The sequence below is a fragment of the Mercenaria mercenaria genome, chromosome 4, assembly GCF_021730395.1.
Source record: "Mercenaria mercenaria strain notata chromosome 4, MADL_Memer_1, whole genome shotgun sequence".
NCBI lineage: Eukaryota > Metazoa > Mollusca > Bivalvia > Venerida > Veneridae > Mercenaria > Mercenaria mercenaria.
The window spans coordinates 85,592,780-85,606,145 of NC_069364.1; the positions used below are offsets into that span (position 1 = coordinate 85,592,780).

General features: G+C 37.1%; 1 protein-coding gene across 11 annotated transcripts in view; it reads right to left on the reverse strand.

Moving 5' to 3' along the window:
- Window positions 1-13,366, reverse strand: part of LOC123552352 (SH3 domain-containing kinase-binding protein 1-like) — a 92,801-nt gene that overhangs the window by 59,042 nt on the left and 20,393 nt on the right. For all 11 annotated transcript variants that reach the window (XM_053541864.1, XM_053541869.1, XM_053541865.1 and 8 more), the window contains one exon: window positions 5,321-5,360. In XM_053541864.1, coding sequence (XP_053397839.1) covers window positions 5,321-5,360 — 40 coding nt within the window. The remainder of the gene's footprint in view (window positions 1-5,320; window positions 5,361-13,366) is intronic.

A 13,366-nucleotide genomic window follows, 5' to 3' on the forward strand; every position in this document is an offset into this window, starting at 1 on the left:
CTAGATATCATCAAGATGAACATTCTGACCAATTTTTATGGAGATCCATACACAAGTATGGCCTCTAGAGAGGTCACAAGGTTTTTCTATTTTTAGACCTACTGACCTAGTTTTTGACCGCACATGACCCTGTTTCGAACTTAACCTAGATATCATCAAGATGAACATTCAGACCAATTTTCATACAGATCCCATGAAAAATATGGCCTTTAGAGAGGTCACAAGGTTTTTCTATTATTTGACCTACTGACCTAGTTTTTGAGGGCACGTGACCTACTTTCGTACTTGACCTAGATATCATCAAGATGAACATTCAGACCAATTTTCATACAGATCCCATGAAAAATATGGCCTCTAGAAAGGTCACAAGGTTTTCCTATTATTTGACCTACTGACCTAGTTTTTGACCGCACATGACCCTATTTCAAACTTGACCTAGATATCATCAAGGTGAACATTCAGACCAATTTTCATACAGATCCCATGAAAAATATGGCCTTTAGAGAGGTCACAAGGTTTTTCTGTTATTTGACCTACTGACCTAGTTTTAGAAGGCAAGTGACCCAGTTTCGAACCTGACCTAGATATCATCAGGATGAACATTCAGACCAACTTTCATACAGATCCCATGAAAAATATAGCCTCTAGAGAGGTCACAAGGTTTTTCTATTACTTGACCTACTGACCTAGTTTTTGATGGCATGTGACCCACTTTTGAACTTGACCTAGATATCATCAAGGTGAAAATTCTGACCAATTTTCATGAAGATCTCATGAAACATATGGCCTTTAGAGAAGTCACAAGGTTTTTCTATTTTTAGACCTACTGACCTAGTTTTTGATTGCACGTGACCCAGTTTCGAACTTGACCTAGATATCATCAAGATGAACATTCAGACCAACTTTCATACAGATCCCATGAAAAATATGGCCTTTAGAGAGGTCACAAGGTTTTTCTATTATTTGACCTACTGACCTACTTTTTGAAGACACGTGACCCAGTTTTGAACTTGACCTAGATATCATCAAGGTGAACATTCTGACCAATTTTCATAAAGATCTTTTGAAATATATGGCCTCTAGAGAGGTCACAAGGTTTTTCTATTTTTAGACCTACTGACCTAGTTTTTGAGAGCATGTGACCCAGTTTTGAACTTGACCTAGATATCATCAAGGTAAACATTCTGACCAATTTTCATGAAGATCTTGTGAAATATATGGCCTCTAGCGAGGTCACAAGGTTTTTCTATTTTTAGACCTACTGACCTAGTTTTTGATGGCACGTGACCCAGTTTCGAACTTGACCTAGATATCATCAAGGTGAACATTCTGATCCATTTTCATAAAGATCCCATGAAAAATGTGACCTCTAGAGTGGTCACAAGCAAAAGTTTACGGACGGACGGACGCACGCACGCAGGCATGGACGCACGGACGGACGACGGACACCGCGCGATCACAAAAGCTCACCTTGTCACTTTGTGACAGGTGAGCTAAAAAGTTACTAAAAATAAGCTATTTATAGTAACGTAAAAGGGAAGTAATTGAAAATTTTTTTATTGTAAGTGAACAAAAGAAGGATCTGCCGAATAAATCTGTTGACATAAATGAAATTTCAGATCAGTATCTTCATTAGTTACGGAGACATACCCATTTTAATTTGAAATAAAGGGAGGTAATTTGACATAAAATCAGTCCATAGTTATCTACCCTGATTGGCTCAGTCCAACTATTGACAATAATGAAATTTCAAATAAGTCCTATAAGTACTTACTGATATAAATCCATTTTGATTACAATCAGGGGAGGTAATCAGATATAAAATAACTTTGAACCTATGCTTGGATCTGATTTGTCATGGAATCCAAGAGTTACTGAAGTTATTTTGAAAGTTTGTATCAAATAAAACCATAAATGAAGTCTCTATATGGCTGCAAAAGCCAAAATAGCCAATTTTAGACCTTTAAGGGGCCATAACTCTAGAACCCATGAAGAAATCTGGCCAGTTGAAGAAAGGAACCAAGATCTTGTGGTGATACAAGTTGTGTGCAAGTTTGATTAAATTCAAATCATAAATGAAGCTGCTATTGTGCAGACAAGGTCAAATTAGCTAATTCTGGCCCTTTCACGGGCCATAACTCTGGAACCCATAACGGAATCTCGCAAGTTCAAGAAAGGAACCAAGATCTTATGGTAATACAAGTTGTGTGCAAGTTTGGTTAAAATCAAATCATAAATGAAGCTGTTATTGTGCAGACAAGGTCAAAATAGCTAATTTTGGCCCTTTAAGGGGCCATAACCCTGGAACCCATAATGGGATCCATAATGGGATCTGGCTGGTTCAAGAAAGAAACCAAGATCTGGTGACACAATTTTGTTTAAGTTTGATTAAATTCAAATCATAAATGAAGCTGCTATTGTGCAGACAAGGTCAAAATAGCCAATTTTGGCCCTTTCAGGGGCCATAACTCTGGAACCCATAATGGGATCTAGCCAGTTCAAGAAAGGAACCGAGATCTTATGGTGATACAAGTTGTGTGCAAGTTTGGTTAAAATAAAATCATAAATGAAACCACTATCGTGCAGACACGAAATTGTTGACGCACGCACGCACGGACTGACAACGGACGAAGGGTGATCACAAAAGCTCACCTTGTCACTATGTGACAGGTGAGCTAAAAATTAGGTTCCAAATCTATATGCCTTTAAGTAATAGCTGTATGTACTTGCATATAAAACTTTAACCAGGATTTTCTAAGTCCAAAAGGGGGCATAATTTGCCCAAAATACATGTCGGAGTTATGGGACTTGACCCAGTGAGGTTGATAATTGATCTAGAAAAATAAAAATTAGGTTCCAAATCTATATGCCTTTAAGTAATAGCTGTATGTACTTGCATGTAAAACTTTAACCAGGATTTTCTAAGTCCAAAAGGGGGCATAATTTGCCCAAAATACATGTCGGAGTTATGGGACTTGACCCAGTGAGGTTGGTAATTGATCTAGAAAAATAAAAATTAAGTTCCAAATCTATATGCCTTTAAGTAATAGCTGTAAATACTTGCACACAAAACTTTAACCAGGATTTTCTAAGTACAAAAGGGGGCAAAATTTGGCCAAAATGCAGGTCTGAGTTATGGGACTTGATGCAATCATTTAGTTTTACAACCCTGAAGACAAATGTGAAGTTTCAATCAATTCAATATCTGCATTAGTTTTGGAGATAGTATCTTCCATGTAAAACTTTAACCAGGAATTTCTAAGTCCAAAAGGGGGCATAATTTGCCCAAAATACATGTAGGTTATGGGACTTGACCCAGTGAGGTTGGTAATTGACCTAGAAAAAGAAACAAGAGGGCCATGATAGCCCTATATCGCTCACCTGATTAAGACTATTTAAGATGAGTATTGAAATCTGTATCAAACATAATACATGTGGTCCAAATCTTTTTGCTGTAGCTTCAAAAACAAGAAAGTAGGTCAGTAGGTCAGGGCTAAGAACATTAAAGATTAGTAATGAAATCGTTATCGAAAGTTATTGACGTGGTCCAAATTTCTATGCTGTTAAGATCGGTGTGCAAAACTGTATATGTCAACCAAATTTCAAGGCTGTATCTTAAAAGACAAAATGTAGGTCAGAAGGTCAAGGTCACAGTCAAGTGACCCCTAATTACTTGGGGTCATCAGGTAATTATAATTAAACAGTCTAGGAAATATGATCAGATAATTTTTGAAGTATATTTTCCTATATAACTCATACATAAGTGACCCCCAGGGCGGGGCCTCTTTTCACCCCAGGGGTGTAATTTAAACAATTTTGTTAGACAATCACTAAGCAATGCTACATACCAAATATCAAAGGCTTGCACCTTGAACTTTCAGACAAGAATTTTTTTTCCCCCCCTATATAATGTAAAACTTTGGGCCCCTGGACAGGGCCTCTTTTCACCCCAGGGGCATAATTTCAACAATTATGGTAGAAGACCACTAGGCAATGCAACATACCAAATATCAAATGCCTTGGCCTTTCAGTTTCAGGCAAGAAGATTTTTAAAGTTTTTTTCCTATATGTCTATGTAAAACTTGGGACCCCCTGGGTGGGGCCTCTATTCACCTAAGGGGCATAATTTGAATAATCTTGGTGAAGGACCACTATGCAATACTACAGATCAAATATCAAAAGCCAAGGCCTTGCAGTTTCAAACAAAAAGATTTTTAAAGTTTTTCCTATATAAGTCTATGTAAAACTTGGTACCCCCCGGGGCATGGCCTCTTTTCACCCTAGGGGTATAATTTGAACAATCTTATTAGACAACCATAAGGCAATGCTACACACCAAATATCAAAGGCCTAGGTCTTGTGGTTTCACAAAAGAAGATTTTTAAAAAAATTTTCCTATGTAAGTCTACATAAACTATGTGACCCCTGGGGCGGGGCCATATTCGACCCTAGGGGAATAATTTGAACAATCTTGGTAGAGAACCACTATATAATGCTACATACCAAATATCAAAGCCCTAGGCCCTGTGGTTTTGGACAAGATTTTTTTAAGTTTTTTCCTTTCTGTTGCCATGGCAACAAGAGTCCTGCTTGGAATTAAATTCTTTGAACAATTTTGAAAGGGGGCCACCCAAGGATCATTCCTGTGAAGTTTGGTGTAATTCTGCCCAGTGGTTTTCAAGAAGAAGATATTTTTAGGAACTGTTGACAGAAACACAACGGACATTGAGCAGTCACAAAAGCTCACCATGAGCCTTTGGCTCAGGTGAGCTAAAAATAAGTTTCAAAGCTATATGCCTTTAAATGAAAGCCATATGTACTTGCATGCAAAACTTTAACCAAGGTGTGACGCCGACGCCACGGTGAATAGAATAGCTAGACTATTCTTTGCATAGTCGAGCTAAAAAGGGGGATATTTAATGAAATATTGGTGCAAGAGTTATGAACCTTGTGGCACATGATGATCATGGGTGATGACGAAGCATAAATATTTCAAGTTTGAAGCAAATCCATTTAGTATTTACAGAGATAAATAGGAAGTGCATCAAAACTTTAACCAAGGTGTGGATGCGGAATGAAGCCAACGCCAGGTCGAGTAGGATAGCTCTCCATTATAGTTTATACTTCATACAACTGAGCTAAAAATGTGTGTGTCCTTCTTGTATCAGGTGTCAGATGTATTAAGATGCCTGAATATATTCAAACGACAATATACACAATGTATGACAATTTCTGTTATAGACAGTCTACAATTTGATACAGATAGTCCACAACTTGATATAGGTAGTCCACAATTCTGTATTCCAATGAAAATAACTTACCTTTGAGTCTTCTCTGCACCGGATCTTCTCTTTTTTCTGCCTGAAATATACAGTATTTACACAGATTACTACAAACCCCATCTAAATTAGTCATATCTACTGTATTAGTAGTAAAGCTGCAATAGGAGAACAACATAATTTTCCAGTAGTTTCCGGACTGAAATCGCTATGTTTTACCAGTAACTTTCAAACAAAACAAAGTAGAAACATAAACGTTTCACAGAAAAAAGCTATGTTCTTGGTAAACACCATGCAGAATTTGTATTACACTTGCGTTCATTAAACAAATATAGATGAGGCCTCAAAAGGGGCAACTAATTCCATTAATATCTCAGTTAGTCAAAGTAGTTTTCCGGACCTTTCATTGTAACAGTTGTAACCAGTCTCTGTTAAATTTCCGATTTTGTTATATATATTCAAAATTAAAACATAATTCTAAGGCGTGATGATGACTTGAAATGTTTATTTCAAGGATTTAACAAATACTAGATTTGTAATACGCTCATTACAGTTACGTCTAATTACGTCCGAATGACGTTTGCAACGTCACGCTAAAAATGACAGAACGTATTGAGTGTACTGTTAATATTACAAAAAAAGGAATTAAGAACTTTTGATATAATTATAACTTTAAAAACAAAGAACAAGACCGGTCTCAAAATTGATAGTCTAACACACTAACCACTCGGGCATGGACACTGTTGCTAAATATTTGATTGATCTACGGTATCATAGGTAAATACCCGTCTATTTTGGTTCCTATTTTAATTGATAATTTAATGCTGTAGTATAGTGAATAGGTCAATTTTTCAGACTTCCTTTGTATTATCTTATTACTATCGGAATGTTTTACTGTATCGCCTGCAAATGGAGCATCAACTGATTGACGTTTACCTTCAAGGGGCCTCAATTTCTGCGCATGCGCACTGTAACTGGAATTCCCCTGCAGCTGACAATCGCTTGTGTAAACAATCTAATCGAAGTAAGTTAAAACAACCGGGATATTTAAATAATAAATAAGTTGGTATTGCTAGGTTTTCACTTCTATGTAAAGGCAATAAAGGTCTAGATGATATGATATTGTTACCCAGATGCTTTACGACGGCATAAAGTCTATACAGCACGAAATGCAAAAGGTCCAGAAACTATGGAAGGGAATCTCCGCCAGGACATGCATGCTGCTAAATGACATTGCTATGTTATTTACTTACATATGCGTTCTGCAACATTGCAACTGCATTTAAGGGAATTTCCGCCAGGACATGCATGCTGCTAAATGACAAAATGCATATTGCCTTGTGTTATTTGTTTTAAACTAAATGCAACATCCATGTGTCTTTGTGTTACCTTCCATCCGTTAGTGGCACATACCTTGCATCTTTCGTCACTGCATGTATGTAAAACGCATATTCTTGCGTGTAAATGGCAAATGCATCCATTCTGTGGCATATTAAAATGTTTATGTGAACAAGTTCTAAGTGTTTTGTACGTTTTACTTTCTGAAATTGATTAAATCATTCCTCCATTATACTAACACATGCATGTTAACATTTCGTTGTTGCCCATTGTTTTTTGTTTTTTATATATAGGTCCCTGTTGTAGACTGTTGTGGATTCTTAGTATTGCAATGATTGAAATTTATGCAAGGCGAAAACAGTGCTAAGTAAGCAGTAAGCAGCACAAAGTTAATCAAATGCGACTTTAACATTTGTAATATGAAATTCGTAGAAAGCTGGGAACCAGAATTTCCGGCAGGTTCCGTAAAATCAGTGAACCATGAACGTGTTTTATTAAAAAAGTACTCATAAATTCCAGCTGTCCAGGGACGTAATTTCCACCGAAAACAACACAAGTATACACGGGTAAGTTTAGACTCTCTCACCGTTTAACCTACGGAAACTACCGAACACGTGAATTTGCTGTCGAGAGTGGTCTCCCGTGTATACTAATTTGCACTAAAATTTTTGCTTTTTGTTGGTTCCCTGTAATGTTGTAATGCACTACCGTGCTTAAATTTTTGTTATACTGCAAGTTTAAATATTTATTAATGCCATGTGTTTTAGTATATTATTTTTGCAGGGAAACTGTAATATAAACAAGAACCAAGTGGTTGCAAACATCACTATAATGTTAAATCCAAAAAGCAGTTACAATCAAGTTATGAAAATTTCGGAATATTCACAAGTCACAACGTTGTTAATAGCTCGTTACATTCAGTAGCAATAACGTCAAATACGCGTAAGAAAACATAGAATACAGTTAGTAATAGCATGAGTATACATTTCAATATTGCAGTAAGCCAACAAAAACGTTGAACGCACTTGTCAATTACATGCAAGAATAACCGATATTCATGAAAGGACTGTTTTCTTAGCATTAAGAAGCATTAAAGATGAATTTCTTGTAAGGCAAATGTAAGAAACTAAAATGCAGTTGCAATGTTGCAGAACGCATATGTAAGTAAATAACACAGCAATGTCATTTAGCAGCATGCATGTCCTGGCGGAGATTCCCTTCCATAGGAAACTACAGTCTAACCTGTCTTTAGCAGCCAGCCAAGGGAAGCAGACAATCTGGCCGCTAAAGTCAGGTGACCGCTGATCGGAGGTGCAGCCAATATATGTATTTTCAGACTTCTGGCCAGTATAGCCTTTAGGCCCATTTTTGGGGGGTTTCCCATTATTATTTTACCAGGATACAATGACGTGCATTTGCCTTCGCAATACGAATGGTCTTCTTAGCAATCTAAAATTCCGGCGTGATTTTTTTACTACAAAAATGTTACAGACAATTTCCCAACTTCAAAACAAGTTTGTTTACAATTTTCGCCATTTTGGTAAGGGAAGCTACTCTCCGCGCTTATTGTCTACGCTAAAATCTACGATTGCTGTTACGTTCGGTAAAAGATGGAGTGGTTAATATTTTTTTTTCAAACACAATTAATTTCGTATAAATTTAATAGTATTTTGATGACAGAAGTATGAAAAATCACAAATATTATGCTACTAGTTAGTTATCGAGTATTATCTTTAACCGAGGTCAAACTGCGAACAACAAAATTGACACGAGGTGACACGCTAATTGCCGATAATTACTGGCCATTTGATCATAACAACAAGAGGACCATGATGGTCCTGAATCGCTCACCTCTTCCCACATGACCCAGTTTTGAGTATGACGTCGTTTTTTCTATTATTTGACATAGTGACCTAGTTTTTGAGCTCATGTGACCCAGTTTTGAACCTGACTTAGATATTATCAAGATAAAAATTCTGACCAATTTTCATGAAGATCCATTGAAAAATATGGTCTCTAGAGAGGTCACAAGGTTTTTCTATTATTTGACCTATTGACCTAGTTTTCAAAGGTATGTGACCCTGTTTTGAACTTTACCTAGATATCAAGGTGAACATTCTCACTAATTTTCATGAAGATCTCATGAAAAATATGGCCTCTAGAGAGGTCACAAGGTTTTTCTATTTTTATACCTACTGGCCTAGTTTTTGACCGTATGTGACCCAGTTTCGAAATTGACCTAGATATCATCAAGGTGAACATTCAGATCAATTTTCATGAAGATCCATTGAAAAATATGGCCTCTAGAGAGGTCAAAAGATTTTTCTAATTTTAGACCTACTGACCTAGTTTTTGACCGCAGTTGACCCAGTTTCAAACCTGACCTAGATATCATCAAGATGAAAATTCCAACCAACTTTCATACAGATCCCATGAAAAGTATGGCCTCTAGAGAGGTCACAAGGCTTTTTTATTATTTGACCTACTGACCTAGTTTTTTAAGGCACGTGACCCAGTTTCAAACTTGACCTAGATATCATCAAGGTGAACATTCTGACCAATTTTCATGAAGATCCATTTAAGGGAATGGCCTCTAGAGAGGTCACAAGGTTTTTCTATTTCAAGACCTACTGACCTAGTTTTTGATCGCAGTTGACCCAGTTTCAAACTTGACCTATATATCATCAAGATAAACATTCAGACCAACTTTCATACAGATCCCATGAAAAATATGGCCTTTAGAGAGGTCACAACGTTTTTTCATTATTGGACCTACTGACCTACTTTTTGATGGCACGTGACCCACTTTCGAACTTGACTTAGATATCATCAAGATGAACATTCTGACCAACTTTTTATGGAGATCCATTCATAAGTATGGCCTCTAGAGAGGTCACAAGGTTTTTCTATTTTTAGACCTACTGACCTAGTTTTTGACCGCACATGACCCTGTTTCGAACTTGACCTAGATATCATCAAGATGAATATTCAGACCAACTTTCACATAGATCCCATGAAAAATATGGCCTTTAGAGAGGTCACAAGGTTTTTCTATTATTTGACCTACTGACCTAGTTTTTGACGGCACGTGACCCACTTTCGAACTTGACCTAGATATCATCAAGATGAACATTCAGACCAACTTTCATACAGATCCCATGAAAAATATGGCCTTTAGAGAGGTCACAAGGTTTTTCTATTATTTGACCTACTGACCTAGTTTTTGATGGCACGTGACCCACTTTCAAACTTCACCTAGATATCATCAAGGTGAACATTCTGACCAATTTTCATGAAGATCTCATGAAATATATGGCCGCTAGAGAGGTCACAAGGTTTTTCTATTTTTAGACCTACTGACCTAGTTTTTGACCGCACGTGACCCAGTTTCAAACTTGACCTAGATATCATCAAGATGAACATTCAGACCAACTTTCATACAGATCCCATGAAAAATATGGCCTTTAGAGGTCACAAGGTTTTTCTATTATTTGACCTACTGACCTATTTTTTGACGGCACGTAACCCACTTTCGAACTTGACCTAGATATCATCAAGATGAACATTCAGACCAATTTTCATACAGATCCCATGAAAAATATGGCCTCTAGAGAGGTCACAAGGTTTTTCTATTATTTGACCTACTGACCTAGTTTTTGATGGCACATGACCCAGTTTCGAACTTGACCTAGATATCATCAAGGTGAACATTCTGACCAATTTTCATGAAGATCTCATGAAATATATGGCCTCTAGAGAGGTCACAAGGTTTTTCTATTTTTTGACCTACTGACCTAGTTTTTGACCGCACGTGACCCTGTTTCGAACTTGACCTAGATATCATCAAGATGAACATTCAGACCAACTTTCATACAGATCCCATGAAAAATATGGCCTTTAGAGAGGTCACAAGGTTTTTCTATTATTTGACCTACTGACCTAGTTTTTGATGGCACGTGACCCAGTTTCGAACTTGACCTAGATATCATCAAGGTGAACGTTCTGACAGATTTTCATGAAGATCTTCTGAAATATATGGCCTCTAGAGAGGTCACAAGGTTTTTCTATTTTTAGACCTACTGACCTAGTTTTTGACGGCACGTGACCCAGTTTCGAACTTGACCTAGATATCATCAAGGTGAACATTCTGACCAACTTTCATAAAGATCCCATGAAAAATGTGACCTCTAGAGTGGTCACAAGCAAAAGTTTACGGACTGACGCACGCATGCACGCACGCACGGACGGACGACGGACTACGGACACCGCGCGATCACAAAAGCTCACCTTGTCACTTTGTGACAGGTGAGCTAAAAAGGGGATTACACCTTTGGTTATCAGTTTTAATTGAGAAGCTCATGTCATTTTGTCGTTCTTGTGGTAAGTCAAGCGAAACTTAGCAATCACGTGCTTCTCAAAAATCGTGTATCTTCGGCGATTATTGCCAAAAAATAATTGATTTTGGAAGAAAAATGGCCGCTGAAAGGGGTCAAATACGGCGGTCGGGAGGCAATTTTGGTGGCCGCTGGCCGCGGACGGCAGGTGGCCGCTGAATAAAGTGATAAAATAGAGGAAAATCCGTCAGGGGCGTCATAAAATGGCCACTGAACGGAGGTGACCGCTGATCGGAGGTGACCGTTAATACAGGTTAGACTGTACTGGGAAACCAGTAAACATGTAAAGAAAAACGTCATACGATTGATTTCTGTGTAGTACCATAGATTGGATATTCTTTTCTTAATTATACACAAACTGATAAATATCACAAAAAGTATGCAAATAACAGAAATCAAATTACATTTCTTTTACTTACAAATGTTGAAAGTTTAAATATTATACAGTCATGGTTCCCACAAACTATTAGATACAAAATTAATTGACTTTCCTTCAACACAGGTTTGTTTATTTTACATATATAATTACTTTCTTCTTGTATAATACATACAAGGTATCATTGTGTCAGTAGAACATTTTGCACCTACTTACTGTCACTGTATGACCATGTGTTACTTGTTGACAAGGCAAGACAAAGTAAACTTCCTTATTATCTTCATGGTTAAAAAATCAATACTGGCAGGATATTATCAGTAAGAAAGAAAACAGCAAGAAACTGCTGGTAAAAAGAAAGACCCTGCGCATGCTGATGGGTGGAGGGGGGAAACACATGATGAAAGGAAAAAAAATATAACTTTTTTTTGAAGGTGTGGGGTGAAGGGGTGGGACTGGGTGTTGGGGTCAATCCCAAAGAAAGCCCTGGGTGCACAACAATAACTCTACTGTAACAATGTTTGACGACTCTATGTCAAATACTTTTTAAGGTATGCTTGGCACAAACTTTGTCAGACAGGCAGACAGATATCCAGAGGACAGATGAACAGACAAAGGCAAAGATAAGTACCCTCCCCACCCTATCATTCACTGCTAAAACACACACTCACACACAAATTGGGGAAAACTTCTATAAATCAATTATTCAGTATCTTGTATTCAGAAACAAGTATCAAGAACAACTTTACAGTGTTTCTTTTTCCAATAAGGAACTACTGAAAAGACAGAAGACAGACACTGCCAAGACGGAAAGAAAACAGATTAATGTTTTTTTCTGATGTCAATTGAGTAACTGATCTACACAAAGCTTGTGGATACAGAATGTAGACTTCAAACCCTCAAATTATAACCATGGTAACAAGCTTGGTCTGCACTGGTCGCAAAGGCAGAAACACTTGCTACCAGCAGGCTAAGGCTTAAAGAAAACAAAATTCTTTGAGGGAATTTCTGGTAGAGGGTCACCCAAGTGACATTGCTGGAAATCATTTTGAAACCAGAGTAGTTTCAGAGATTTTCATACAAAAATATATAGGGAAAATTACTCATGCCCGATGGCAGCCATGTTTCTTAATGAAACATAATGATTTAAATGAATTTGGTAGAGAGTCTCCAAAGGAAGAATTCTGTGAAATTACTTCAAAATTAGACTAGTGGTTCTTAAGATTATTTTTTTTTAATTTCCCTTTGTTTGCCTTGGCAACTAGAATTCTGCATGGATGACTAATACAGGGTTTTCCCTCGGGTTTTTTATTTGGGAGTCCATGGACTCCCATGGCTGCTAATTTAAGGGTCCCTAATAATTTTTGGGGGTCCACAAATTATTGATCTTGAAAATGGACATTATTACTAAAAAAAATTTATCCTAAAACCGAATGAACTTGTATCTTTTTAATTTAGATAGCAGCTGATTCAGTATTCGGAATGGTATCTTTTCAAAATGGCATGAGCTTTTCAATCCAGATGATAACAAAGGTGTGACAGTCTTTTTGTTATGATCAAATAGCCAGTAATTACCCGGCAATTAAGTGTCAAATCGTGTCAATTATGTTGTTCACAGTTTGATCTTAGTTAAAGATTAATACTCGATCCTTAATTAGTATCATAATTTTTGTGATTTATTAATATTTTTTCATCAAAATACTTTAAATTTATATGAAATTAATTTTGTTTAATAGAAAAATAAACCATTCGATCTTTTACGGAACGTAACGGCAATCTTAGATTTTAGCGGTGTCAGTTAGCGCGGAGAGTAGTTTCCCTTTACCAAAATGGCGAACATCGATAACAAAACTTGTTTTGAAGTTGGAAAATCGTCTATACCTGTGTATAATGAGCACCCACGATTCGGGGATGGTCCCGGTGGTAAAAAAACTGCGCATTTTACATGGGTATCTGCGCAAAGGAAGCTTCAGTGCAAAGGAG